Source organism: Chanodichthys erythropterus, chromosome 2 (assembly GCF_024489055.1).
Source record: "Chanodichthys erythropterus isolate Z2021 chromosome 2, ASM2448905v1, whole genome shotgun sequence".
Lineage (NCBI taxonomy): Eukaryota > Metazoa > Chordata > Actinopteri > Cypriniformes > Xenocyprididae > Chanodichthys > Chanodichthys erythropterus.
The window spans coordinates 18,459,408-18,486,827 of NC_090222.1; the positions used below are offsets into that span (position 1 = coordinate 18,459,408).

At 35.9% G+C, this 27,420-nt stretch overlaps 2 protein-coding genes and 1 pseudogene across 2 annotated transcripts; 1 reads left to right on the forward strand and 2 right to left on the reverse strand.

Moving 5' to 3' along the window:
- Window positions 1-410: 410 nt before the first annotated feature.
- Window positions 411-3,741, forward strand: LOC137025884 (C-X-C chemokine receptor type 3-like; annotated as a pseudogene).
- Window positions 3,742-8,669: 4,928 nt separating this feature from the next.
- Window positions 8,670-13,332, reverse strand: cxcr3.3 (chemokine (C-X-C motif) receptor 3, tandem duplicate 3). The gene is made up of 3 exons (XM_067393386.1): window positions 13,113-13,332; window positions 12,289-12,636; window positions 8,670-10,801 (listed from the first exon to the last, which is right to left on the reverse strand). The coding sequence occupies exons 1-3, from the start codon at window positions 13,122-13,124 to the stop codon at window positions 10,064-10,066; spliced, it is 1,098 nt and encodes a 365-aa protein (XP_067249487.1). The 5' UTR covers window positions 13,125-13,332; the 3' UTR covers window positions 8,670-10,063.
- An 11,050-nt stretch (window positions 13,333-24,382) lies between these two features.
- Window positions 24,383-27,091, reverse strand: cxcr3.2 (chemokine (C-X-C motif) receptor 3, tandem duplicate 2). Its single transcript, XM_067393387.1, has 3 exons — window positions 27,001-27,091; window positions 26,219-26,349; window positions 24,383-26,143 (listed from the first exon to the last, which is right to left on the reverse strand). The coding sequence occupies exons 2-3, from the start codon at window positions 26,255-26,257 to the stop codon at window positions 25,043-25,045; spliced, it is 1,140 nt and encodes a 379-aa protein (XP_067249488.1). The 5' UTR covers window positions 26,258-26,349; window positions 27,001-27,091; the 3' UTR covers window positions 24,383-25,042.
- Between the last annotated feature and the right edge of the window lie 329 nt (window positions 27,092-27,420).

The window sequence follows — 27,420 nt, forward strand, 5'->3', positions numbered from 1 at the left end:
GTATGAAAATATTACATGATTTTTTTATTAAATTGTTCACATTAAAATTTTATGCAGCTCACACAAATACACTGTTTAAATGGTTAGAAGGCTACACACACATATATATATATATATATATATATATATATATATATATATATATATATATATATATATATATATATATATGCTTATTCTGTTCATTAGTGGTAGAATCAATAAAGAAGAAACCACATCTTCCATATATCATTTCATTTGATTTGTTTTTCTTTTTTTTAAAAAGGGAAAAGGAATGAACACAAAAGTCCACAGACCAATAATGTTGTTGTGGTTAGCTTACACATGTGACCCAGTTTGGTAAGAATGAAACAAGATGTTCAAGCTATTCTATCACTTTCAATAATCATCTACCAGGGTAACTACAGCACACACACTACTGGCCTGGCAAAATTACGAAAAAGCAAACAAACAAACAGGTATGTTTTCTTTCTTTCAAACTTTTCCTTTTTCCAACTATCTATATATAATGTGAATATAGTATAAATACTATAATGTGACCAACTATTTTATATCTCCATCCATCATATATCCATGCTATACATTCATAATGGTCACATTGTATCATTGCTCAAATGAGTGTTTAATTGTTGTACTAATTTTACATTTCAAAATGATCAGTGATCATTGTATTTTATTTATTATTGGATTTATTTATTTCTATAATATTTAGTGCATTTTAATGTATATTTCCATCCCATGTAAGCTATAAACTAAAGTAACTTTAAACTTTAAACAGACTTTAAAATGCCACATTCACATAAAATGCTGCCACACACACAAAATAGCACACTCAAAGTTTAACATCTCACATTTAAAACACTGACTCATGAACACTCAAAAATTATAGCTGAAAATAAAGAAATACTGTATTGAAAATAAATGACAGAAATAGATACTAATTCTAATTCTAATGTATGTTTCTATGCAGAAGATGAATGATGATACAAAGATCACCTTCAGAATGGAAGACCTTTACTTTCTTGATTATGAAAACTACAGTGACGTTTATGAAGACGGCTGCTGTGGTGGAGGACTTGTGTGTGATCAGGAGTCTAGCATGCACTTTGATTCCATTTTCATTCCGGTCCTTTACTGTCTGGCGCTGGTAGTGGGGCTGGTAGGAAATGGGCTGCCTGGTTCTAGTGGTAATGTGGAAGAAAAGGGTGAGCTTGAACGTGACAGACATCTTCATCCTTCACCTGTGCTTAGCAGACACTCTGCTGCTGCTGACGCTGCCCTTCTGGGCTGTAGAGGCAGTGAAGGGGTGGATCTTCGGCACAGAGCTCTGCAAACTGAATGGAGCTCTGTTCAAGGTGGGCAAAACCTCTGGCCTTCTCTATTTTATTGTTTTATGTATCTTCAGTGATTGAATAATATTAATTACAATATTCTATAGGGTATACATTCTGTTCTGAAAACTAAAGGCTGTTTTTGCACCAATGCAATAGAAGAACTATTTTGTGTTCCCCATAGAAACTTCAAGTGATCAGTTCTTAAAAGAAACATTTTCCCTCTTAGTGAATAATGTTTTAAAAATATAAACTTTTATCCTCTATCTAAAGGACCATTTGTACAATGGAAAGTTTTTATTAAAGGTTCTTCATGGAACCACCAATGCTAATAAAGAATCTTTCATTTTAAAAGTGTATTAAAGGAATATTCCTTTATATTTATTTTTGGAGGATCTAAAGTGAAAGTGAATCTTATAATTTTATAAAAGAGTTTACATTTATTATTATTGTAAAACTTTGTATTATTTGAGCTGTATAGCATTTCAATCACTTTCATTTTTTTTCAGGAAATATATTTGTGTTAAACAACATTATGCTGTTGACTGAGATTAACTTGTACTGAACCAGGAATATTGCTTTAAGAATCAGATTTGGGTTTTCAGTCTCTCATTGTCACATCTTTCTCCATCAGATCAATTTCTACTGTGGCATTTTCATGCTTTCCTGCATCAGTCTTGACCGCTACCTGTCCATCGTCCACGCGGTGCAGATGTATTCTCGTAAAAAGCCCACGGTGATTCACTGTTGCTGTCTGATGGTCTGGCTCTTCTGCCTTCTGCTCTCCATTCCTGACTGGATATTCCTTGAGGCCTTCGGGGACAGCAGACGTCAGGATAAAATAGAATGTGTTCCGGTTTACCCCTCTGAATCTTGGCATCTGTACTCTCGTCTGCTCTACCATATTTTGGGTTTCGCTCTTCCAGCACTAATGATGCTGTTCTGTTACTCTTGCATCCTCCTGCGGCTGAGACGTGGCTCTCAGGGCATGCAGAAGAAGAGGGCCATCCGTGTCATCGTAGCCCTCGTACTGGCCTTCTTCATCAGCTGGACACCCTACAACATCACCCTCATCTTTGACACCATACAAAACAATGAGATTTTCAATTCCAGTAACCAAACATTCTGTCACAGCCCCACAGCATTGGATTTAGCTCTTACAATTACTTCCACATTAGGCCACTTACACTGCTGTGTCACACCAGTTGTTTACGGTTTCGTGGGGGTGAAATTCATCTAACTGTCGGTAACTATAATGATAAATGGTTTTAATAATTCTTTTTATTCTAAAAAAATGGGGAAATCCATGCCACAACGAAAATGACAGAGGAACTTTATTAGTTGGAATCACTTTCAGAATGACTTTTTCAGCTGAAGAATGATAAAAAGATTGACAACCAATTATAATCTAACCAATTTTAAAGAGTTAAGGGGATTAAACCAACAGAAGACAAAACTGCAGCACTCCACTTATAATAAACATAACAATTTTGTTCATTGGTGTGGATGCTAATATTTATCTTTATAGTTATTATTCTTGGTGTGAACAGGTCTTTAGTCTCATGACTGTGCTGATTAGCATGCATGAATATAGAGAAGTCTTTTATCTTACATTCATATATTTCTATTTGCACATGTGGTAGTTACTTAAGGTATTTTTTTTTTATTATTTTTTTTGCATTTCTCAACCATACTTGATTCCTTGCAACTCACACATTTTAGTGAGAGATAAAACAAGTTAAAACCCTTTAATACTTGGCAGATTTGTCCAATGCATTAGACAGAAGAGTGAGCAGCTGAATAGCCCCGCCCCTTTTCAGCGAATGAACTGAAATGCTCATTTTAAAATCTTCCCGGTCTACTGACATTTGTTAAGACATCTGCTTTAAACATAACAATGCTCATGATAACTTTCATTAACTCTACAACACGTAAATCCACTTCACCAGCTAATTATTCTTCAACAGCGATGCCATAGAAATATACAGGGCTACCGCGAAAACGGAAGTTCAAAGACAATATTCTAAAGATGGCGGCGCGCATGTTTCTCTGGAAAATACACAATAAGGTCTATAATAGCCAACATTTTTAAGTTATGTAGTGTCTAGAAGTGTTCCTGATTTTACTTTTTAACTATCTTATGTTTTGATTTTATATTTTATGCTGATGATGTGATTTTAAATCAATTTCAATTTGTTATAGCTTAAATAAAAAAATAAAAAAAAACATTCTTGACATGTACAGCAGAACTGGCTGCAAATGTGTATTTGTGTATGTTTACTGTCTTTTTATATTTTGATATAGGCTATAACTAATTTTTTTTTTCAGTTGTGTTTGCATAAATCATTTAGCTCCTAAAGAAAGTCTGTTTAATGCTGTAAAACTGCAATAAAATTAAATAGAAATTATAATGTACACAGTATGACTAATAGACATTGTCGATACGTAGGCCTATTCAATTTTCTGTAGTATGACATTGTGATGTGCAACAATAAAACCAAATTTGCAATAATTATAATTCATGCTATCCACAAGTTTCCTACGCCCCATGAGGCCTTGCGTCAAACGTGGGAGCGTCTTCCGGTTCGAGGTAAACAAGCTGGACGTGACACTCATTCATTCAACAGTTGACAGTGATTCAAGATTTAACGATCCAAACTTGCGAACGTTTGTTTTTTACTTAAAGATTTAAGATTCCGGCATCAATATTTGAACAATGTTTTACAATAAAAAATGTTACTGTAATGGTAATGTATTAATTTATGTCAAGAGTGCACATCATGCTAAATCTAACTGATATTTATATTGACATAAAAAGAAAACACAGACCTATTCAGTTGCGCCTGATTCCATTTATTTGCGATCACAAGAATGCAAAAAACAACTCCACTAAGGCTTTTGAATCCAAAGGCTTACACATTTAGAAATGTGAAGTGTTTAGAAGTGTTTACTTCACTTTTCTGAGCATTTCTATTTATTTTCCTCTAAATTATGCGATGCTTGCTATTTTTGCGTGATCTCTCCGTCTATCTATCCTGATCCTTTCAGCCAGAGCAACAGAGGGAGCTCATGAGAAGACAACGGGAGTTATGAGTTATACAAGTTAACCGGAGTGTGTGAATCTGTGAAAGATACGCATTTGTCAGGAATCAACAGGCACAGGGAAGAGACAGATAAAACATTAAACCAAATAAATACACGATTATAATCATATAAGAATTGTCTTCGTTCCTCAAGCAGCCTCTGATATTTTCCATAAACGTGTGTATTTATTATTGCAATGGTTAACATAAGTAGCCTTTAGCATCGCATATATGACAGTGGAAACACGACTGGCTCTGGCACGCACGACACGTTAGGAGTAAAATATCACATCATCTGGCTTTGGTGCATCAGTGACGGGTGAAGTACAGACAGCGGGTTGTCAGGGTTGCCAACTCTCACGCATCTGGCGTGACACTCACGCTTTCAGCATCAATCTCACGCTCTCACGCAAGAAATGTCACGCCAAAACCCATTCTTCTCCCCTCTCAATCCGTTACTTTCTGTTGATGACTAGACCACAGCGTATTAATGACAGGAGAGGAGTTTAAGGCCCACAGCTGTTACATCTCCCTACAACGTTCTCACTGCAGTATTCTCTGATCGTTGATTGGCTGAAAACCTTGCACCTGATACGTCAGTTGCGTGTGAGAAGTGAGAGAGAGCCCCGGCCGCGCGCGCGCACTCAATACACAGAGCGGCCAAAGCGTCAAGCACAGAACGTCTTCAGCACAGAACGTCTTCAGCACAGAACGTCTTCAGCACTCCCGGATCGTGCACACTCCGCCGCTGGACAGGCTGCTTCTGCGTTACACACCATGGCCGTTATTTTCTCGAGAAAAGGAGTTTTCTCATAGCGTTTGCAACGCAATACTCGTTCCCTTATCTCTCAGGGGACCGAGGTTACGTAAGTAACCGATTAATATATATATATATAACAACCGATATGACAACTTTAGCACATTTATCAGCTATACATTCATTCAGTGTTTTCCATTAATGACCCTCTGCTGCCGCCACCGTTTCATAATGAACTGAAAATTTAAAACATACTACGTTTGCCAACGAACTAAAATCGAAACTGTGATATGGCTTTGTGCCTTTATAAAACAGCAAAAGACAGCGATTAAGTATATATACAGTCTGTCTGTGCTGCGTGTTGTGCACGCGATCAGCTGGTGATCTGGTGATCAAAATAAAAGCGCAAGGATATCTTTTAAGAAGAAATGAGTACAAAAGTATTGTAAAAAAATAAATAAATGTTTGAACCCTTTTTAATGTCCAGGTACAAGTCAATGCTGTTTCTTTTCTTCAATTTGCACACTGTACATGGGTTGAAGCTCTTAATTTTGAGGTTCCAGAGTGCACCAGATTGATGCATTTAACCTTAAAATGTACAAAATTTTCTTCCGGGGGGGCATGACCCCGGACCCCCCTAGCGGAGGTACATCCAACAAAGTTTTACAAATTATAGTGGCAAATAATGTACATTTTCATACGACAACAAAAGCTCCTTTCATGTCATTAAAGCTATTAATAGAAAATTGAAATGTCTTTGGACAAATATAGATTTGGAATAATCCCCTAATGTTTACAATGTCTGGCTCCGCCCCTGTCAGGTAACAAAACTGACAAAAAATAAAATAAATTATTTCACCCCAATGATACTAAGTAAACATGGACTGACATTGATTTTTAAAATTAGGGTTACCAAACATTTTCTCCGCGCACATGCGCAAACTGAATTTTTTACAAAGTCTCACTCCAGCCAAAGTCCCAAAGTTGGCAACCCTGGGGTTGTTCATGCAGGGTCAGGATCCTCTAGTCATGCAGCAGCACTTTTATGAAAGGTCAGTAAAGTAAAGAGCAATTAAGGGCACGAAAACTGTTTATTGTATTGTGATATTAATGTAATAAACTGAAATGTTGTCCCTGAGCACCGTAACGACATCTCTCATAAAGAGTTGCAACTTTACAAAGTAAACAATGATCCAAAAAACACTTAGCTTCTTCGCTTATTAGCACACAAAACACCATTGGTATGCTGCTTCCGCCGCCTCAACGGAAGTTGTACCCACGTTCTCTTTTACAGTAACGCCCCGCGGAAACAGGTGGATAGCAATGTAAAAATATGCTAACAACACGCTAATTAATGCTAGCAATAGGCTAATTCATGTTAGCAACATGAATTCATGCCAACCTGTTAAAACATGTTTCAAATGGGTTAAAACATGCTACCAACATGCTAATTCAAGTTAGCATTGTGATAAAACATGCTAGCAAATTATACAGTGCATACAGTAGCTATGTTCTATGATCCCCAGCATGCAATGCAGCATGAATATTTGATACTTGGATTTATCTTTTAGCAGTTTGTGTTGATTTATTTTGTAATCTTGAGTTTATCTATTTATTGTCACTATTGGTGTGTTCAGTAATATTGATGTATTGATGTCTGTGCATCATTAAGTGATGCTTAAACAAAGTCTTGTGTTGCAGATTCTCAGCAGTTGCTTCACTATTTTGAAAGATCCCTCTACAAACAGCTATGAATTTGCTATGAAACCTGTCCCAATTTTCAACTATCTAACTATCAACTATAATGTACTTATTTGTTCATTGTATTGCAAAACACTTTTGCTGCTATTGAGGTGGATACGGGTAAGGTTAGGGACAGGTTTAATCCACAATATGACAAGCCAATTAGCATTTATGATGCTCAGATTTATGACCCTCTACTACAGTCACACAATTCTATGCTCATGGAATTTGATGTAACACCGCCACCTACTGGCGGTTTTAGTTTAGAATATATAACTATTTCATTTCCCCCAACATTTCATATTTCTATATTTAAAATTTTATATTTAGAATACCTATTCATCTCATAACATTATTTAGGCAGTTGTTATTGCAGTGTAAATGGATTTTGATAAATGCTAAGATGGACTGTTGATACTGATTTAATTTAATTGGTATAACAACTCTGTATAAGGTCTTCAAAATATGCTTTCCTTTTCATTGAAGCCTCTAGGGGGCAGCTGACGAGTACAAATGAAAATGAACACATTGCCATACTATTTTTATTGGTATTACAAAAACCTTTAGTCATATTTGTTAATTTGCTAAGTAATGGTACTTAACCGAGTTTACATCTGTTAACCACATAATGTCCATGTGATTTAGCTTCCACACATGACTCAGCTCTCAAAAGTTGACAGACCAGTTAAAACAAGACATGTCAAAACAAGTCTGTTTAGACAATACCGTGTGTCATGTTCAGTCTTTTCACTCGCTCTCAACCACCATATATCATGGTTACAATAGCGCACACTACTTTTTTTGCTACTGGTCTGGCCAAACAAAAAACAAACAAACAAACAAACAAAAAACACATAATGAAAGTGGTGTTTATAGCTGAGTTTCTGAAAATTCATCTATATCTACTTTCATTTTGTTTATTTTTTCTTTAATGTAATGGTGACTCAAGGGAAATATCTGTTGGAAAATTGATGATGTCAGATCGCATGACAATGCAATCATGCTGTCCTCTTCACAGTAATGCTCACCACATGTTCTGTTTCAGAAAAGGAACTGAGGAGGGCGAGACACTTGTGGTTATTTTTGTGTGCATATCATCAGAAGGCCTTACCATAGAAAGGCTAAATATTACTACCAACATAGAATTTTCTAAGAAACCAGTCTATTCAAAATAGGCAGACTGTGTTGACAAAGCCATTGGGGTGGATCACATGTATTAAAATGTGTTTGGCAGTTTAAAGAGAAGTAAAATGTTGTGTGCTACACACAGGCCTTTCTGTTGTTCAAGATGATGGTATCCTTAAAGTATTTAAAAAAAAAAACTACACTGCAGTAAAGTACAAAGACTAGAGCACATACAATTCCCCTCTTTCCTCTCTCTGCTGTCATGTGTCATTCGGGATATTCCGCTCATGTGAACAAAAAATAATTTATGTCTAAGTCTGAAAATCCCAACAACAGTCTTTCCCAACTACCAATTCACCCTCTAAATATCGTACAGGAAGAAAGTACTTCCTCCAAAAGGTCTATGAAGAAAACATGGTTATGCAACACAGGGAAAGAATCTTTCATGACCCCGTCTCACAGGAAACTGTAAAAACATCAAGTCATTCTTTCTCATTCTTTCTCATTATTAAACAACTGATTTTTTTTTCTCTTTCATAAACATTTACTTAATATTTTCAGTTTAATAAAATGAGCAGAACATAAGCTTTCAACTACTTCAAAGTGAAGGTAAGAATTTGGTACATTAAAATAGTACTGTGTTCATTCATATAGTTCATAACTCTTGTGTGACAGGACACACCCTTATAGAGACCACTGGCCTGAAGACTTCTAAAAAAATGTCGCTGTCATGACTTCCTGTCATGAGAACAGAAACATCTCAACAGCTGATGGTGGTGATGATATTTTGACACATATTTCAAAACAATTTCTTTCAACTACTGCAGACTTTAGTAGATAAAAAATAACTGTATTGTACAGACATGGATTTGACATTTACATGGTTACAATATGTGACATTCCTCTGTTGTGCAATTATAATATTAATGCGTAAACATGTATTATCCATTGACAAGGCTGATTTTGGAATTGACATCAATTGAACAGTTCTGTTAGCAAGCAAGTAGGCACAGTCTCTACAAAAATGCCAAATATTGCTTTGGAACTCTTTTCCAAAACACTTTGGTCTCGTTTACACTAGTGCATTTTTGTATTAAAACACATAACTTTTACTACGGTTACGCCTATCGCTTACACTACTCCAGTGTTTTCGACCCTCGAAAACGAAGACTTTTGAAAACGATGGCGTGGCTGCCCACGTGAGCTCTGCGTATCCTTGATGACCGTGTAAACAACAACATGGAGAATGAACTGCAATCTTTGCTGGCTTTGTTGTCATTTTTAGCAGCCATTGTGCAGTAAAAAAAATAAAATAAAAAATACTCCAGCTACCTACATGCGCAAGAGGCAACTGTTTACACTTGTACGCGCATGCCCAGTGTGCATGAACGGTCATGTAACGTGTTTTCAGTCTTGTAGTCAGAGTTGCCAAGTCAATTAGGCAAGTTGTTTTTTTATATCCACGGGTTCAAGCGACCCCAAATAACATGAATGCGAATTTAACTAGGGGAACCCTACCAAAAACACGTTTTTTACCAGAGGTCGTTTTAAAACAAAAACAATCCTCGTCTATACTGGCGTACTAGTGTAAGTGGGGCCTTGCAGCACAGCACAGCAAAAAAAAAAAAAAAAAGATGAATAAATAAATATTATATATATTTAGAATAAATAAATATAATAAATATAACATTTGACAGAGCAACAGGAAATAATCAGCATTATGATATTTTTACTTAATTAAAGCGCAAATGAGTTGGCCAGCATTTTTTATTCTTTCTTAATAAGAGCACAATGTGTCCTTTATCATCTATTACAATGGAGAATTTTGCAGAATGCATGCACAAAACCCTTTGGAGGACGCTTATTCATCATCCAACATTGGGTTATTCCATAACTAGTAATATGTCAACAAATCTAATGCTTACGTTAAATAAAGTATTCATAAAATACATTTACGTAATTATGAGTTTCAGAGCAACCAGCAGTCAATGTTTTATGATTTCAGTTATCATAATCCTGGGGTTTTATTGTTGGTTAATGTCATTCATAGGTTGAAGTGAACCTTGTTCCTCTTGGACAGAAGCATTCCTGTTTACTTCAGCAGAGTCCCAAAGCGAAACTTCATTACTGTCTGTTTCACAAGTACTGAACTTTATTATAGTCAGTGTGCGTCGCCGGAACTCTTTAGAGAGACAGAGGTAGATAAGAGGATTGATGATGCAATGAAGGAGTCCAAAAATGGCTGTTATTTTGCTAGCCGTCCACTGCCTCCCTACACAGTCGTCTGCCCCTGCTGAGGAGATGCTGTCCACTGGCTGAGCTGTGTTCACGATGAAGGTAATGTTGTAGGGTGTCCAGCAGATGAAGAAAGCCAGCACAAGGGCTGCAATGACAGCTGTACTTCGGCCCTTCTTCTTCTGCTGGCACTTGGAGTTGTGCCATAGTTTCAGCAGGATGGAGGAACAACAGAACAGCAGCACAAGTGCTGGTAGTACAAAGCTCACAATATGTGGAAAACGAGAGGCAAGACGGAAGGTATCAGGTGGATAATAACATTCTGCTGTATCCTGACTTGTTCTGATAGGCCTCAGATAGATCCAATCAGGGATGGAAAGGAGCAAGCAAATAATCCAGATAATCAGGCAGGAACAGTAGACCACCACACTTTTTTTACCGGAAAACATCTGTACTCCACGGACGATGGACAGGTAGCAGTCAACACTGATGCAGACCAATGTGAGGATACCACAGTAGAAATTGATCTGAAGAGACAGTGAAAGAGAACAGTTATTACAATATTATAGCACACAGTCAATGACAAATTAGAATGTCCACAATACAAAAGAGGAAATATAATTTAAAAACTACTTTAAAACATGTCTGTTTTTAGAAATGTTTGTAGTCATGTTGGTTTCATATGGTTTTCAAAATCTTTCAAGATTTTTTTTTTATTAGAGAACAGTTATTACAATACTATGGCAGACAGTTAATGACCAATTAAAATGTCCACAATACAAAAAGAGGAAATAAATAAATATATATACACACACACACACACACACACACCAAAGGTGATGTCCGGATGGGATATTTGTTTTTTTTTATGACTCTACAAATAAACAATCAAAATACAAGAAAAATATAAAGGAAAAACAAAGTGCTAAGGTATTTATCTGACAAAATTATTTAGCAAACTATATAAACTCAAAATAAAAGTTTGAGTTTGCATAATATATGTGTGAGTAATGTGTGTAAATAATATGTATATATAAATACACACAAATTAATGTATATATTTAAGAGAAATATGTTATTTATGTACAAAAAATGTATTTATATATAATATAAATTATATAAAAATATAAATAAATACATATACTTGTAAATATTTCTCAAATATATACATGGATGTGTTTGTATTTATATATACATAATAATTACACACAGCACACCCACATATATTAGGCAAACTTAAACTTTTAGTTTGTATGCGATTAATCGTGATTAATCGTTTGACAGGCCTAATGATTTGTAAGCCTTTTAAAAAGTGGGGACATGAGGTAATGTCCTCATAAGTCACCCTTTCCTTGTAATACCTATGTCATACCCATGTCATTATACAAATTTGTCCTGATATGTCACAAACACACACACACACATACACACACACACACACACACACACACACACACACACACAAGGTCAAGTTGTTGGTCACACTAAACAACTTAGAATCAGTATTTAAAAAGATTTACATATTAAATGAATGCAATATTTAAGATTTTTTTCTTCATTATGATATCAGGAGTACTATATCACCCTGACATTTTTGACATTATGCCCCCCCAAAATATAAAAATTTAAAACATGCTTATTATAGAAGAGGTGTATTCATGTCTTTTATAAGTAGGCTAGGCCTATATGTTTTAATGTATTTAGGAATAAATGAATAGATCCATAATCTATAGATTAAAAAATACAAAATAAGATCATATTACACAAAGTTGCTTTAACAAATTTATTTATTCAAAAAATAATAATAATAAAAAACTTTACCAGATCCCGTCAATAGATATACATTTCGCCTGTTATCCAAAACCTGCCATTCCATACTGTCAACTTGAATTTCAGAGTGCCATTAACTCTTTCAATCATGTCTGATGATTGTAGGTGTTTGTACAATAAAAATAGCATTCAACCCAATAAAGTCTACAGACTTATCAGATACATCAAGCGTTTAGTAACTCACCTTAAACAGAGCTCCAGCCAGTTTGCAGAGCCCCGTGCCCATGAACCATCCCTTGACCGCGTCTGCAGCCCAGAGAGGCAGTGTAAGCAACAGCAGGCTGTCCGTTACACTCAAATTAAGGACGAAGATGTCCATCACACTCAGCCTCTTCCGCCACAGTATTGTCAGCACCAGTCCATTTCCCAGCAGCCCCCAGACGAACCCCACAGAGTAAAGCAGGGGAATGAAGATCGCCAAGGAGCCAGAGACCGTGCTGGGAGGGCAAACCTCATCCTTGTAAACATAATCGTCATAGTCGAAGGTTTTGTTCTCCTTAAACAGTCCGTGCAGATCTACCTCCATGTCTGACTAAAACAAAAACAGATAAGGGTCAATGATAAACTAGACTATCTGATTGCAGCTACTTATGAGTCGAGTTGTGAACCCTGACGGGTGTTAAATGTTCAAACATCACATGCTGGGTTTTCACATGATGTTGCAACAATAGTAAAATGGAAAGTAAAAGAGTGGGTGGGACAGCTGACTGCTGTAGAACTGAAGAGATGAGTACGCGCGTGCACATACGAAAAAAATAAACCGAAACCTGCTTTGACATTGAGCTGCTGTTTGCTAGTTCATACAGATATGTTTTAAGTTTGAAAACCTTAACCTTTTAGCTGCTCTTAAATTGTTAAGTTCAGTCGAGAATACACTTGTTTGTTTGATAAGTGCGGCTCTAATGTCAGCGATCCAATTCTAGCTATCTGTACAAAACACAATAGTACAGCAGTTTGAACCAAAGGATACTTAATCATAAATACATACAAGGACTGAGAACAACTTACAGGTGTTGCCATGTTCTTGATTCTCTTTGTCTCTTTTGCGTCCTTTCTTTCTATCTAAGCAGTCCGCATTTTCTTTAGTTTTGCGTAACCCATCTGCTGGGAATCGTATGTTTGCTCCCTGCAAATACTGTGGTTAGTTAAAGTTACTGTGCACGCGCAGAGTGAAAGAGGAGGAATAGGTAACGATGATCCTGCTGTACTTGTTTTTCTTCGTCTTAACCCCTATCACTTCATCCGGATAGCTATCTTGTTCCCTCCTACCCACTATCACGTGCACTCTTGCCCCAAACTGGTTATATCTAAAAATATATCTCACCAAGTAACACACTTTGTATTCGACCTATAGTGTTTTGGTTTGCACCCAAACGCTCCATTCAGTGTTCTCTGTCGCCATCCTGGGGCAGCTAACCGCACGACATTTACACTGTACAGTCAGACCGAAATTTATTCAGACACCTTGAACATTTCATTCATTAATTCAGTTTATTCACTATAGTTTTTAAAAATAAAATGGTAATACAATATGACAAGAAAATCTTAATTATGTCAGATAACACTTCAGCAAAACATGGTCAGGTCAAAGTGTCTGAATAATTTTTGGTTCCAAATTTTTATCAATTTTACTGGGAGCCCACTGTATGAAGAATTTTTGGGTATAATATGTCACAGTTTACTTTATTTTGCTGTCCTCACTTACATAAAGGAACTAGTGTCCTGCACCCACTAGTAAAAAATATCTGAATAATTTTTGGTTTGACTGTATGTGGACTAATTAACAGGATCAGTCATATTCAATTTGCCCAACAGGGATTTGATATGTAGGATCATTTTTTCTCAAGCTCTTAAATATTTCATATTCTCAATAACACCATTATTCCATAACACTCTCCATTTACACAGCAAAACTTGATACAATAACACAAAATGTTTTCAGACTGTGATGATATTAATAACACACTAATACCAATACTGATACCATGAAACAGAAATTTAATTTATTATATGTAATATGGAAGAGGATGCAGAGAGCACGAACAGCCACGATGGGGTAACTGCACACATTGCTCCTGTTGTAGGGCTGCATGATTTGGAGAAAAAATCTAATTGCGATTTGTCTGGTTAAAATTGCGATTTGCGAATTAAAAACGTGATTTTATAAAACATATGATTATATATATATATATATATATATATATATATATATATATATATATATATATATATATATATATATATATATATATATATATATATATATATATATATATAAACAATACCAGGCTTATTTTGCTTGTTTGTAGGATTGCTAATATATTATTTTGACTAATAATAATAATTTATTATTACTATTATTAGCATTATTGCTAAATAAAAATATTAAACCAAATAAGAAATTTTACTGTTGTAATAACTTTCTTGCATGTTAACAGCAGAATTTGCAGTATCTGCTCCAGGGCGCCCTCCGGCGTCCAGAATGAAACAGACATGTTTAGCACCAAGCAAAGCTCACTCAATCCTATTCAGGGTAAAAATAGGAAAAATAATTCCTCTCTCTAAAGAACTTTGAGGGAAACATATATTCATTATGTTTTTCTCCAGCGTACGTAAGTGTACATGTTTTTTTTCCCCCCCACAGTGGATGCATAAGAGGCACGTTGTTCATATTAAATACATGGAGTCCATTTTTGATTTTGCATACCTCCTGACAAAAATAAAGACATTATTGAGACAGATTTGTATCATAATAATATAATATTTGATAATAAATCCTTTTTTAGGATTTATAGACATACTGCTTGCATGTTAACAGGTTACCCCACATTTTGTCATACAAGTTTTAAATATTATTTTCTAATTAATAGTTTTTTATAATTAAATACTAATGCTAAATACTTTATTATGGCAGCCAGCCAAATGAAAGTTATTACAACAGTAAAATTTCTTATTTGGTTTAATATTTGTATTTAGCAATAATGATAATAATTGTAATAATAAATTATTATTATTAGTCAAAATAATATATTAGCAATCCTACAAACAAGCAAAATAAGCCTGGTATTGTTTTATATATATATATATATATATATATATATATATATATATATATATATATATATATATATATATATATATATATATATATATATAAATCATATGTTTTATAAAATCACGTTTTTAATTCGCAAATCGCAATTTTAACCAGACAAATCGCAATTAGATTTTTTTCTCCAAATCATGCAGCCCTACAACAGGAGCAATGTGTGCAGTTACCCCATCGTGGCTGTTCGTGCTCTCTGCATCCTCTTCCATATTACATATAATAAATTAAATTTCTGTTTCATGGTATCAGTATTGGTATTAGTGTGTTATTAATATCATCACAGTCTGAAAACATTTTGTGTTATTGTATCAAGTTTTGCTGTGTTAATGGAAAGTGTTATGGAATAGTGGTGTTATTGAGAATATGAAATATTTAAGAGCTTGAGAAAAAACGATCCTACATATCAAATCCCTGTTGGGCAAATTGAATATGACTGATCCTGTTAATTAGTCCACATACAGTCAAACCAAAAATTATTCAGATATTTTTTACTAGTGGGTGCAGGACACTAGTTCCTTTATGTAAGTGAGGACAGCAAAATAAAGTAAACTGTGACATATTATACCCAAAAATTCTTCATACAGTGGGCTCCCAGTAAAATTGATAAAAATTTAAACATTAAAACATAACACCATGGTGGAAAACACAGTGAGTTGTCCGTAATGTTTCTGTCATTATGTGGATAACAATTTATTTTTATATTAATTTAAGTGTTTGTTATGGCTTTCCATTAAGCCGCTGGTATTGATAACAGGCAATTGACACATACAAACTCCTTGAACAAAGATACGAGATGCAAAACAGTGTTTTGTGCTCCAATTAATAAACATTTCTTCCAATAAGCTTTCTGTGGTGTGTGATTTCTAGTTCACAGTTCACAAGAAGTTTATACCATACAGATATAATGCACATAGTCTATATTGTTCCTTAAATATACTCTTTACCAGTGAAGCATGTTAAGCACCATTAATCTATGTCCAATGCATTATATTCCGCAGGGGCGTAGCAACCGGGGGGGACGGGGGGGACACGTCCCCCGCACTTTTAGAAACAGGTGATTCTGTATGGGGTCAGATTCCCGCCAATTGTATTGCAGTCACGGATCAAAAAATAATAAACGTGAATCACAAATTTAAAAACACATGTAAAAATATATAGCACAAACTTAAAAAAATAATGCAAAATGATCGGAATGGCAAAGAACATGGTCACGGATCAAAATATTAAGCGTAAATCGAAAAATCAAAAGCACATTTAAAAAAATAATAAGCATGAATCAAAACTTTAAACACATTAAAAATGATATTGCACAAATCTTAAACTTGTGTTTATGCGTTCTTAAAAGTTGTTTTCCTTGCTTTTATTACTCTTTTCTTTCTGCTCTCTTTACATTTTCTGCTTATATTTTACTCTTTTGTGCGCTTGTGCAGTTTTTCTCTTTGCTCTTCTTTCTACGTTCTGCTCTTGCTTTTCCAAATGTTGCAGTTCGAGTTTCATGTAAATTAGGCTGGGCTTAAGCGCCACCATTGGTCCACTAGTTCTAGATTGACAGCTCCTCCTCTAGCCAATCAATCGAAGGGAGGGAGATGACATCACTTCAATGCGACTCATGGCTACTGATGCTCACACTCATACAGGAGAAGATAACCATCACAGCTGGCAATTTCCGAGCTGTGGTAAACTCTTTCTGTTGCAGGACACTGTTATAATGTATATATATGCATTATAACATATGTACATATGTACCTTCATACATATGTACCTGCAACTCGACCTGTCACCGGTATATAGGCTACTTCTACCTGGACAATCTTTTATTGTTAAATTTACCATCCTAACGACAACCTGTCACAGTTGTGCCTGTCTGACGATCTATCATTGTTATATTAATCTTTAATGCACCTATCACTGGACTTGGCACCGTGAAACGCAGCGTCCACCATGCAGCAGCCTCACAACATCACTCTTATGTGTGCCTGGCTCGTCTATACCTGTTATGTTACTGTTAGATATTTTTAGTATTCATACAATAATATTAATAATAATATGCTTGCTTGTTGTCTCTTTTATTCCTGTCTTTTGCACAAGAGAATATAACATATGAAACCTACCTTACTAGGCTTATATATTTGCTTGTGAATTACATTTAAAGTAAGATATGCCATGGCAATTGTTTAGATCAGTAGTTCCCAAACTGGGGTACGTGAGGTGACAGAGGGGGTAACGTTACGCGAACAAAATGCAGAATTTTGCCATTCATTTAATTCTTCTCTACATTAAAATAACATTAAAACTGATCATGTATTTTCTAACAGGTACAATATGCCATATGACATCCAATCAAAATACCACATCTTTTGCGGTCAAATCTGACAGAGTCCATTTCCACATGCAGCGCACATATGGGTGCATAGCCAGTATAGGTTGCGTGGGGAGCAAAACGCGCAACATACTGCCATTCTGTACCTGCAGATTTAGCACTTGCTAGCACGAAGAACAATAGCCTGGCACAAAACGGGCTTAAATATCAATTTAAGATTCAAACTCTTGATCATACAAAACATAGCCTACCTTTTGTGAGTTCTTGTTTTTAATGTTGATAATATTATATGAGCAAGAATGCATATCCAAATATCCACACAACAGTTCAACAAACAAAGGGGTAATATTAAGTGTTATTCTTCACAGTATTGTCAGTATTTGCTCTATTTTGCAACGAAAACAACAGCAGGATTACAACACAGCAGTGCTTCGAGAACGAATCTGCAACTTTGAATGAATTGTTCGTGAAAGTCATGATTCATTCATAAATACAGCCACTTGCTTCTTTGAATGAATGACTCGATGACTCAGGCATTAAGACAGTGACTTACTGCCATCTACTGGCGGTTTTAGTGTTTAAAATAATCACTTTTCACGTTTTTAGCATTGCATATTTCTCTATTGAACATTTTTTAATTTAAAACATTATTATTGTTGTAAAGGTATTCATAAAGATCAAAAACTGCACTAGAAAGTCAATTTAGGGGGCAAATATTGTCCCTTAATGGAAAATTTACAATCTAAGTGGAAGAGAGGGGGTACGCAGAAGGATGGTAAGTGTCTCAGGGGGTACTCCACTCTGAAAAGTTTGGGAACCACTGGTTTAGATCATTGTGTGTTGCTCGTAATAGTAAACTGTGCATATTTTGTCATGTATTGTTTTCCTGTAAACAGATTTATAGATTTTGTCTTCCATGTACAGTATGTCATTGACACGGGTGTTGGTTTATGAATTTGATCACATTTTAACACTGAGATTATAAAATTATAAAGTTAAGCAATAGCCTTCACATCAGTGTTTTCCCCAATATTAGAGCAATTGCAAATGTTTATTGAGCTGTTGTATAAATCAATATAGCTATAAGTTAATTTTGAATGTGTTTTTGCACTATTTTAATGAAAGGAGTATCAAACAAAGTCACAGCAGAACAGCTTCGCTCGTCTCTGAGCAACACAGCAGTGTTTCATTAATGAATTCCTGATTTGAACGAGAAGTTTGAATGAACTCTCCGCCACCTACATATCTGTATCTGTAATTTTGTTTTTATTTAAAACATTAATCTTATAGTATTGTGCAATTATGTAGTTATGTAATTAAACACAATAAATGTGTGAATAAATCACTGCATATCAAATCCACCTGGTTTCTGTAACTATCTTCTCTGTAACACTATCGTAGTCAATGCAGAGATGATACACTCAGTCTTAGAATTAATTTACCTATGATCATTTAACAACAATTAAGAAATATATTAGCTACAGTAGCCTTAGCATATTAGCACCATATTATTAGCACAATAAAAAGAGTATCTCAAAAAGAGGAATTATTTGTCCATAGTTCAGATAACTTTACAGATTGAAAGTCCTTGTAAAGTTTCAGATTAAACTGTTATCTTCTCCTGTATGAGTGTGAGCATCAGTAGCCATGAGTCGCATTGAAGTGATGTCATCTCCCTCCCTTCGATTGATTGGCTAGAGGAGGAGCTGTCAATCTAGAACTAGTGGACCAATGGTGGCGCTTAAGCCCAGCCTAATTTACATGAAACTCGAACTGCAACATTTGGAAAAGCAAGAGCAGAACGTAGAAAGAAGAGCAAAGAGAAAAACTGCACAAGCGCACAAAAGAGTAAAATATAAGCAGAAAATGTAAAGAGAGCAGAAAGAAAAGAGTAATAAAAGCAAGGAAAACAACTTTTAAGAACGCATAAACACAAGTTTAAGATTTGTGCAATATCATTTTTAATGTGTTTAAAGTTTTGATTCATGCTTGTTATTTTTTTAAATGTGCTTTTGATTTTTCGTTTTACGCTTATTATATTTTGATCCGTGACCATGTTCTTTGCCATTCCGATCATTTTGCATTATTTTTTTTAAGTTTGTGCTATATATTTTTACATGTGTTATACATGTGGTATTATTTTTTGATCCGTGACCGCAATACATTTGGCGGGAATCTGATCCTATAATTCTGACCCCTGCTATTTTTTATTTTTTTTTTGATCCAGCGTGAATATTTCCGGCACCGGCAGTGTTCTCTGATTTGTTACTTAGATTTGAGTGAACTAACATTCAGCCAATCACAGAGCGAATCATCTCTTGGGCGCGTCTGCTATGAGCTTCAAATCTCTTGTTGCTGTTGTGAGTTTTCATTCGTTCATTCATTTAGCTATTAGGCCGTCTGGGATAAAATGCACCCCAGAAAAAAGCAAAGGGCGATTGCATCCTTTTTTCAAACACACACTGTAAGTATGTTACAGTATGTCGCGATGACACGAATCACGCGATAAAGTTTTCATGTTATGATTTAAACTAACTGTTACTGTAACGTCAAAAGACAACAGAACCCGTATGGACCTCGTCACGTCGCGCCGGATTCAGTGTGTTAAATGCTCTCCTACTTGTCGCTTTGTATAAAAGCGTCTGCTAAATGAGACGTGACAAATTATTGGTTTCTTCTGTCTTTTGTTGCCAACGTGCTGCTCGCGGAGTAGAATTATCCTTTCACAATAAATCAAATTTGTTTTGCACCGAATATCTTAAAATACTTTATCAAATTTAAAATATATATATTTTTATACTTTATGTAAATATTCTACTTCATGTCCTAACTGGTCTGTAGGAAAGGCAGGCTGTGACGTCACTGACAGAGAGAGGGGACAGTTGCTCAACCTCTCCAGAATGTGTACAGGTGAGATTTGTATAAAAAAAGCTTGACTATTTTAAGGCAGTGTTTTCTTAATTGCATTTGTCCGACAAGCCATGGTGCTGTATACATCGCAGAGCAAAGAGGATACTGACAACACATCGACAGACAAGACAAATGAAAAATACTTACTGTCAATCATCCCAGTGCAAGTAAAATCAGCTAAAGGAGACAAACTGATTAAAACGTATGCATTTCTGGATCCTGGGAGTTCAGCTACAGTTTGCTCAGAGCAGCTGATGAATTAACTAAATATCAGAGGTAAAAGGATTAACATTTTTCTGTGCAAGAGCAGTCTGTCTTTTGTAATGTTGTTGCTGGTTTGGAGATAACTGGAATCAACAGTAATCATTTCTTTTCCCTTCCTGAAGAGAATGCCTGCCAATTTAGACAACATTGTAACACAGGAGGAAATATCCAAATGGCCATATCCGGACAGAGTGAAAATCCCACACATTGAGGCTAATGTCTATCTACTTTTTGGAGCCAATGCATCCCAAGTGATGGAGTCATGGAAGGTAATAAATAGTTCTGGAACAACCTGTTAGAAAGCTTTGTCTTTTTTTCTTTTTGAGGTAAATGATTGAGGTGAAAATGGTTTTGTGATTACTAGTGTAATAATGTCATGATTTTATGACCAAATCTCTGTATTTCTGCATTAATTGTTATGGCTCCTTTATGTATATTTTGTGTAATTGTTATGTCTTCCTGCCATAAGCAATTATATATTTGTCCATTGGGTGGTGCTCTGATATTGTATATTAAGGGCGCCTGGGAAATAAGACAACAGGTGTCTATTATTGGTAGTGGGGAAGCATGCAGTTTTTGACCTTGCACTGTGTTTACGAACGTGCAAGCCTGTGCAAAATATGCTGACTGTGCTTACTGGAATATAATGCATTGGACATAGATTAATGGTGCTTAACATGCTTCACTGGTCAAAAAGTACATTTAAGGAACAATATAGACTATGTGCATTATATCTGTATGGTATAAACTTCTTGTAAACTAGAAATCACACACCACAGAAAGCTAATTGGAAGAAATGTTTATTAATTGGAGCACAAAACACTGTTTTGCATCTCGTATCTTTGTTCAAGGAGTTTGTATGTGTCAATTGCCTGTTACCAATACCAGCGGCTTAATGGAAAGCCATAACAAACACTTAAATTAATATAAAAATAAATTGTTATCCACATAATGACAGAAACATTACGGACATCTCACTGTGTTTTCCACCATGGTGTTATGTTTTAATGTTTAAAACTCCACCCCTTCTCTTGTGGCCTGAAACGTGTGGCCTGGCTTCTGTGGCTTCACTTTCGTGACATAACGCCTCTTTGACTGTCGGAAAGAAGTCTGATGCGGAACTTGCACCAGTGCGGCCCTGTCCCATATTGCACACTTCATGTGCACTTTTGGTCTTGTGGACTTACAATGGAGCTGCGTGCGCGTGTCCGTTAAATCCACAAGGCCATAGGGTGTCCCATTCTTCATTTAAGCTTAAAGAAGGGTGATCGTGAGTGCCCCATTTGCGGCTGCTATGTGCCCTCGATGCGCACTTCTGCTGAGCCCACAAGACTGTGAGCTACGCAGAGGACTTTACCCGGCAGTCAAAGCGGCATTACATCGTGAAAGTGCGTACTCAGAGGAAGACCGTGAGGGTTTAGGGTGCCATTTGGGACAAGGCCTTAATAGCACTTTCAGTCTTGTAGAATGGCTGCTGTGTGCACGTGTCTGTTAAGACCACGAAACCATAGGGTGTCACGTTTGTCAATTTTAGGACTCAGAAGGGTGCTCACGAGCACCCCCTTTGAGTTTGATATGCGCCCTCAATGCGCACTTTTGACGAGCCCGTCACGCGGGTGCGGCTCTGCGGCAGACTTCTTCCCAACAGTCAAAGCGGCGTTAATTCACGAAAGTAAGGAAGACGGTGAGAAGAGTGCATCGAGGGTGCATCGAGGGTGCTTGTGAGCACACTTCTGAAACCTAAAATGACAAATGGGACACCCTATAGGTCTCATGAACTTAACGGACACGCACATGTGGCAGCCATTGTAAGTCCACAAGACCCAAAGTGCATATGAAGTGTGCCATTTGGGACAGGGCCGATGTTATTCCGAAGCCCAAACTGTCAAACATACGTCATCAGAGAAGGGCCGTCATTCCAGATGGGAAGTGCATTTTCAGATTTTTATTAAAGATTACGAAGACTGTTTTTATTTTTATTTTATTTTTTTGGTTTATTGACTTGCACAGATTAATTGTTTACCACAAAACTAAGCAAACAAAGTAAATATGGTCAATTATGATTTCACGATGACTTTAACAAAATAAACATTACACATACATACACAAATAATTAGGTATAAACCACTTATAAAACCGTAAGAGAGAGAAAGAAAGAAAGAAAGAAAGAAAGAAAGAAAGAAAGAAAGAAAGAAAGACAAGAAAGAAAAGAAAGGAAAATGATCGAATAAACTTTGCAAAGCTCACAAACTTTTAAGGTCTTTATGCTTTCTTATCCATAAAGAGTATCTATAATTGTCCATGTAGCATTATATCAACAAAACCACACCACTGTGTTTCTTATATTAGTGAACTTGCATTTATGATTGTGAAATTTGGTCAAAAATATATGTAAATTATTATTTTATTTTTCATCTTCTTTACGATAATCGGCAAAAAAAAAATTTCTTTCATAAACGTGAGAGCGTTTAGTGTCTTAAACACTAATTATTTTCACTGATACATTTTTTTACCACAATTTAACTGAATAAGTAAAATGTCATAATAAATGTAGGCTAATGGTTTCATGATAATCAATTTAGAAATACAGTTTACATTTATACTTCTGTAAAAAAAATATTTAAAAAAATCTATAAATAATAATGATTTACTGGACAAAATCTTTGAATAAGCATAAAAGAGGCTTAGCCTTTTTTTTCTGCAATCTCTGGGGTAATAACCAAAACCCCTCCTCCAGCATAGTAACTATTATTCTGAAAAGCTCTATTATTGTTTTTGGAGGTTATTGACAATAATAAATAAATAAATAACTGGCAGCAAAAGATTAAAAATATATAAAATGAGGACCACTTGAAAGAACAATATTCATAAACTTGTTTCCTCTCCATTAGATAACAACTGAGCTCGACAATGGCAGGTTTTATTGACATAAAAATGACAATATACTGTAATAATCAAAAGTGGCCTACATAAATGAATATAAACAGCTGACAAGGTAGCATTTAAAACAAAATACAGAAAGTTTATGGGTCATTTAATTTCTTATTCATACAGTAAGCAGAAGTTTAGGAAGAGTAAACTATTCTCTTCAATAGTTCAGAGAAACTCAGCAATACTTAGTAATACTTACTCAGCAAAAAGTCCCCAGTTTTCTGTCCTGCATTACCATTTTTCCTATTCAATCAGGACATTTGGCTGTGATGAATCGTTAGGGCTTGCCCATTTTATTTAATAGCCAAAAAGGCTTAAATTAGCCACTGAGATGAGCCATGCTATTGCTATAATGGGGTCAGAGTTTGGCTGGTTAGCGTATACCTCAAAGCCAAATGTCATGAACTAACAGCCACAGGCAGCCATATTTGAAGATTATGAGAGCTTTTTTTCCCTGCGGTTTAGCATATACCACAAATGCTGTGTTTAACACTAAACCCAGCCCCCATGACTTCCTTTTAGCGTACTAATCCTTATGCTTTTAGGTATACTCATTTAAATAATGTTTTCATGTTAAAAATTTACATATTTATTTTTTTGAAAATTGTTCTAGTACTAGATATAAACTTTCACAATTCTCTATAATAGAAAAGTAATTCTAATAGTTGAAACATAAAGATTACACCTATTGCTTTGTGTTTCCTTTGTGGCTGCCATTCTCAGAATAAAATACATCTTCGGAGTATAACATCCTCCCAACTACAGCTGAACAAGAATAATAAAGGAAGTGAGTCATTCAAATCTTTATTACAATTTTAATGGAACATATACTTTATCAGAGGTGGCAACACAGAGCAAAAATACCAATAAAAATGTTTTACAAAAATTACATTAGGAGAAAATATCCTGTCATCTTCATTTCAAATATGTATGTATGTCATCAACTTAAAATATAAAACAAAATATTAATAAAAAGAAAAACAAAGCTCGATTTGATGTTGCAGTGTTACATGTTAAGAGTATTTATAAAAAAAGAAAAATAAAGAAAGTAGATGTGGAGTCAGAAAACATGTTTTCAGTTCCTTTTTTTGTAACACTAAACCCAGACAACTCAGAGGGTGATTCACTGGAAGGGTTTCAACAACCCCGAAAAAGCAGAAATTCGCTGAGGTAACAAAATCAACAGCATTTTACAAATATGTTTTTTTTTTTTTTTTTTATTGATGACAAAGTCTTTTGGCTGCTGTGCTGCACTGATGTATAAGACAATGCCATCTTTTGAAAAAGAGAACATGGAAAATTTCAGTTTTAATATCACTCAGACTATACAAATCGTGGTTACTTTTCAATCCCAAATAAAAACAACAATCACTTCTCCTCGTGTTCATGTCATTTGCACTCTTTTCAGGCCATGACAGAGAAGTACGAAGTATTCTCACTATCCACTGAGCTGAATGATCCATTAGGCCTGCGGATGGTTGATCCCCGACCGTTTGCCCATCCTGCTAATCCGAGGCACCCCTGGGGTCCTAAAACAGCCTTGCACATCTGGGCGAGCTCACGACGGAACTTCACCCCCACGAGGCCGTAGAGTAGTGGATTTAAAGCGCAATGCGCCAGCCCCAGGCTTTCGGTCACCAGAATGCCCACATCCAGCACCCTGTTCAGCGCACAGCTTTGGACAATGACCCTGAGCGTCTGCAGGCTGTCGGTCAGCCGAAGGGCATTATAAGGTGCCCAACTGACCACAAACACAATGACCAATGAGACGATGAGCCTTAAAGAGCGCCGTTTCTGCCTACGCGTGGCGTGGCACAGTGCTTTGAAAATGCGAAGGTAGCAATACAGCATGACCAGTAGGGGTAGTATGAATCCAAAAATCAAGCTAACCAGCTGCATGCCAATCTGCCATTGCTGGAAGTTCTCTTGAGAATACACTGTCTGGCACATCAAGCGGTTAATTCCAGGTACTTTCTCTACCTTACGGTAGAAGACATCCACCATGGCCAATCCCAAGCAGACGACCCAGATGATGGCGCAGGCCAGCTGAGCGTGGCAGGTCTTGCGTCTCCAGCTGATATTGATGGCATGTACGATAGCCAAGTATCGGTCAAAGCTGATGCAGGCCAGGAATAGCACCCCACAATAGACATTCAGCGAGAACACCGCTCCGGTGATTTTACACATGAACACGCCAAACACCCACTCGTTGATCCACTCGACAGCGAAAAATGGCAATGTGAAAGCCAGTAGGAGGTCAGAGACAGCCAAATGGAGCAGGAAGGTGTCCGTCAGTGAGAAGGAGCAGGGGCTGTGTCGAGACTGCCGATAGCGGCGGATCACACACAACACTAGAACGTTACCGACTAGGGCCAGGATAAAGACTAGGATGTAAGCTATAGGGGCAAAGCGATCAAGTAACGCCCATGTTTCCTCCACATTGCAGGGGGCAGCATCGGTATTCTCACTATCATTTCCTTCATATCCATTGTAGTCATATGAGTACTGTATAACAGAACAAATGATTTTCAGTATTTTGTTTGTTATTTTAATTTCTTGTTTTTTTATACCATCACTCACCTCAATGTAGCTGTCCGTGGATGTTGTGGAGTTCATCATGATGCGCTTCAGAGAAGTGAGACATACAAGTAAAATAGTGGGCACGAGATTCACTCGTCTCTCACGCTATCTTGTCTATATGTCTCTCCTTTCTTTTGAGCAAATTTCGGTAGAGAAGAAAACAAGGATAGAGAGCGAGAAGTCAGAACACAGAAACTGAATCCTACATTTTCATATAACCACTGCAAAGAGGAACTGAAGGCTGCATCCAGAGAGAAATAAAACTGAACTTGTTTGATTAAAAATAAAACACTGAAATCCCCAATTTGCTGATGGCAGACATAATCAAAACGTTTCTCGAAAACTCCTTAGCAATTTAAAAGATCATAACAGGTCAATTGTTATGAAAAATGTTGGATAATTTGTAATGATAATGAGTTTATGATGCAAAAGCGGGAATAATAGAGTACAACTAGGGAACTGAAAGTGCTGAAAATTGACATTGCATAAGTTTGGCATATGCAGTGAAACAAAATAATGAAAAATAATATTTTTTTACAATTATGTGCCATTACATATTGTATTTTGTTTTTGCTAGAGTACAATAAAAAAAGCTAGAGTTTTGCTACGTCATCAAAAAGACAGGGAAAAGATTACTTGAATGAACACTAAATGGAAAATAGTGAAAATATATATGTATAAATATTGATGCAGTTCATATCAAAACCATATTGCAGTGAGTATATATATATTTTAAAAGACTTAGTTGTATTGGAGAATAAATAGAATCAAAAATCTCGTACCTGTGCTCTCTGTGCTGTCTGTTCAGGACTTGTCTGGCCCAGATCAGATGGTGGGTTACTTCTGAGTGTTCAGGAAATGCGTTAATCTTAGGGCTTCCTGACTTCTTTTTCTCTCTTCCTTTTTTTTGCACTCTCCACAACAGAGAACATATATTTTTAAACATCACATATATTTAACGTCATATATGTATAATCTATTAAAGGTGCTTGTAAAACTAAGCATTCTTTGTTAAAAAGTTCTCTCTTTTACTGCTCAGATCTGTTTTATTGCATTTTTCTCTAATAATATTCTGATTAGTCTTTGCTTTTAATAGACAGGAAGCTAATGCTCTCAGTCTGTTCTAAATAAATGAGTGATACTTGATGATTTGTTTATACTTTTTACAGGTGATTTTTGACCAAACTAACTTGCAAGTAAGA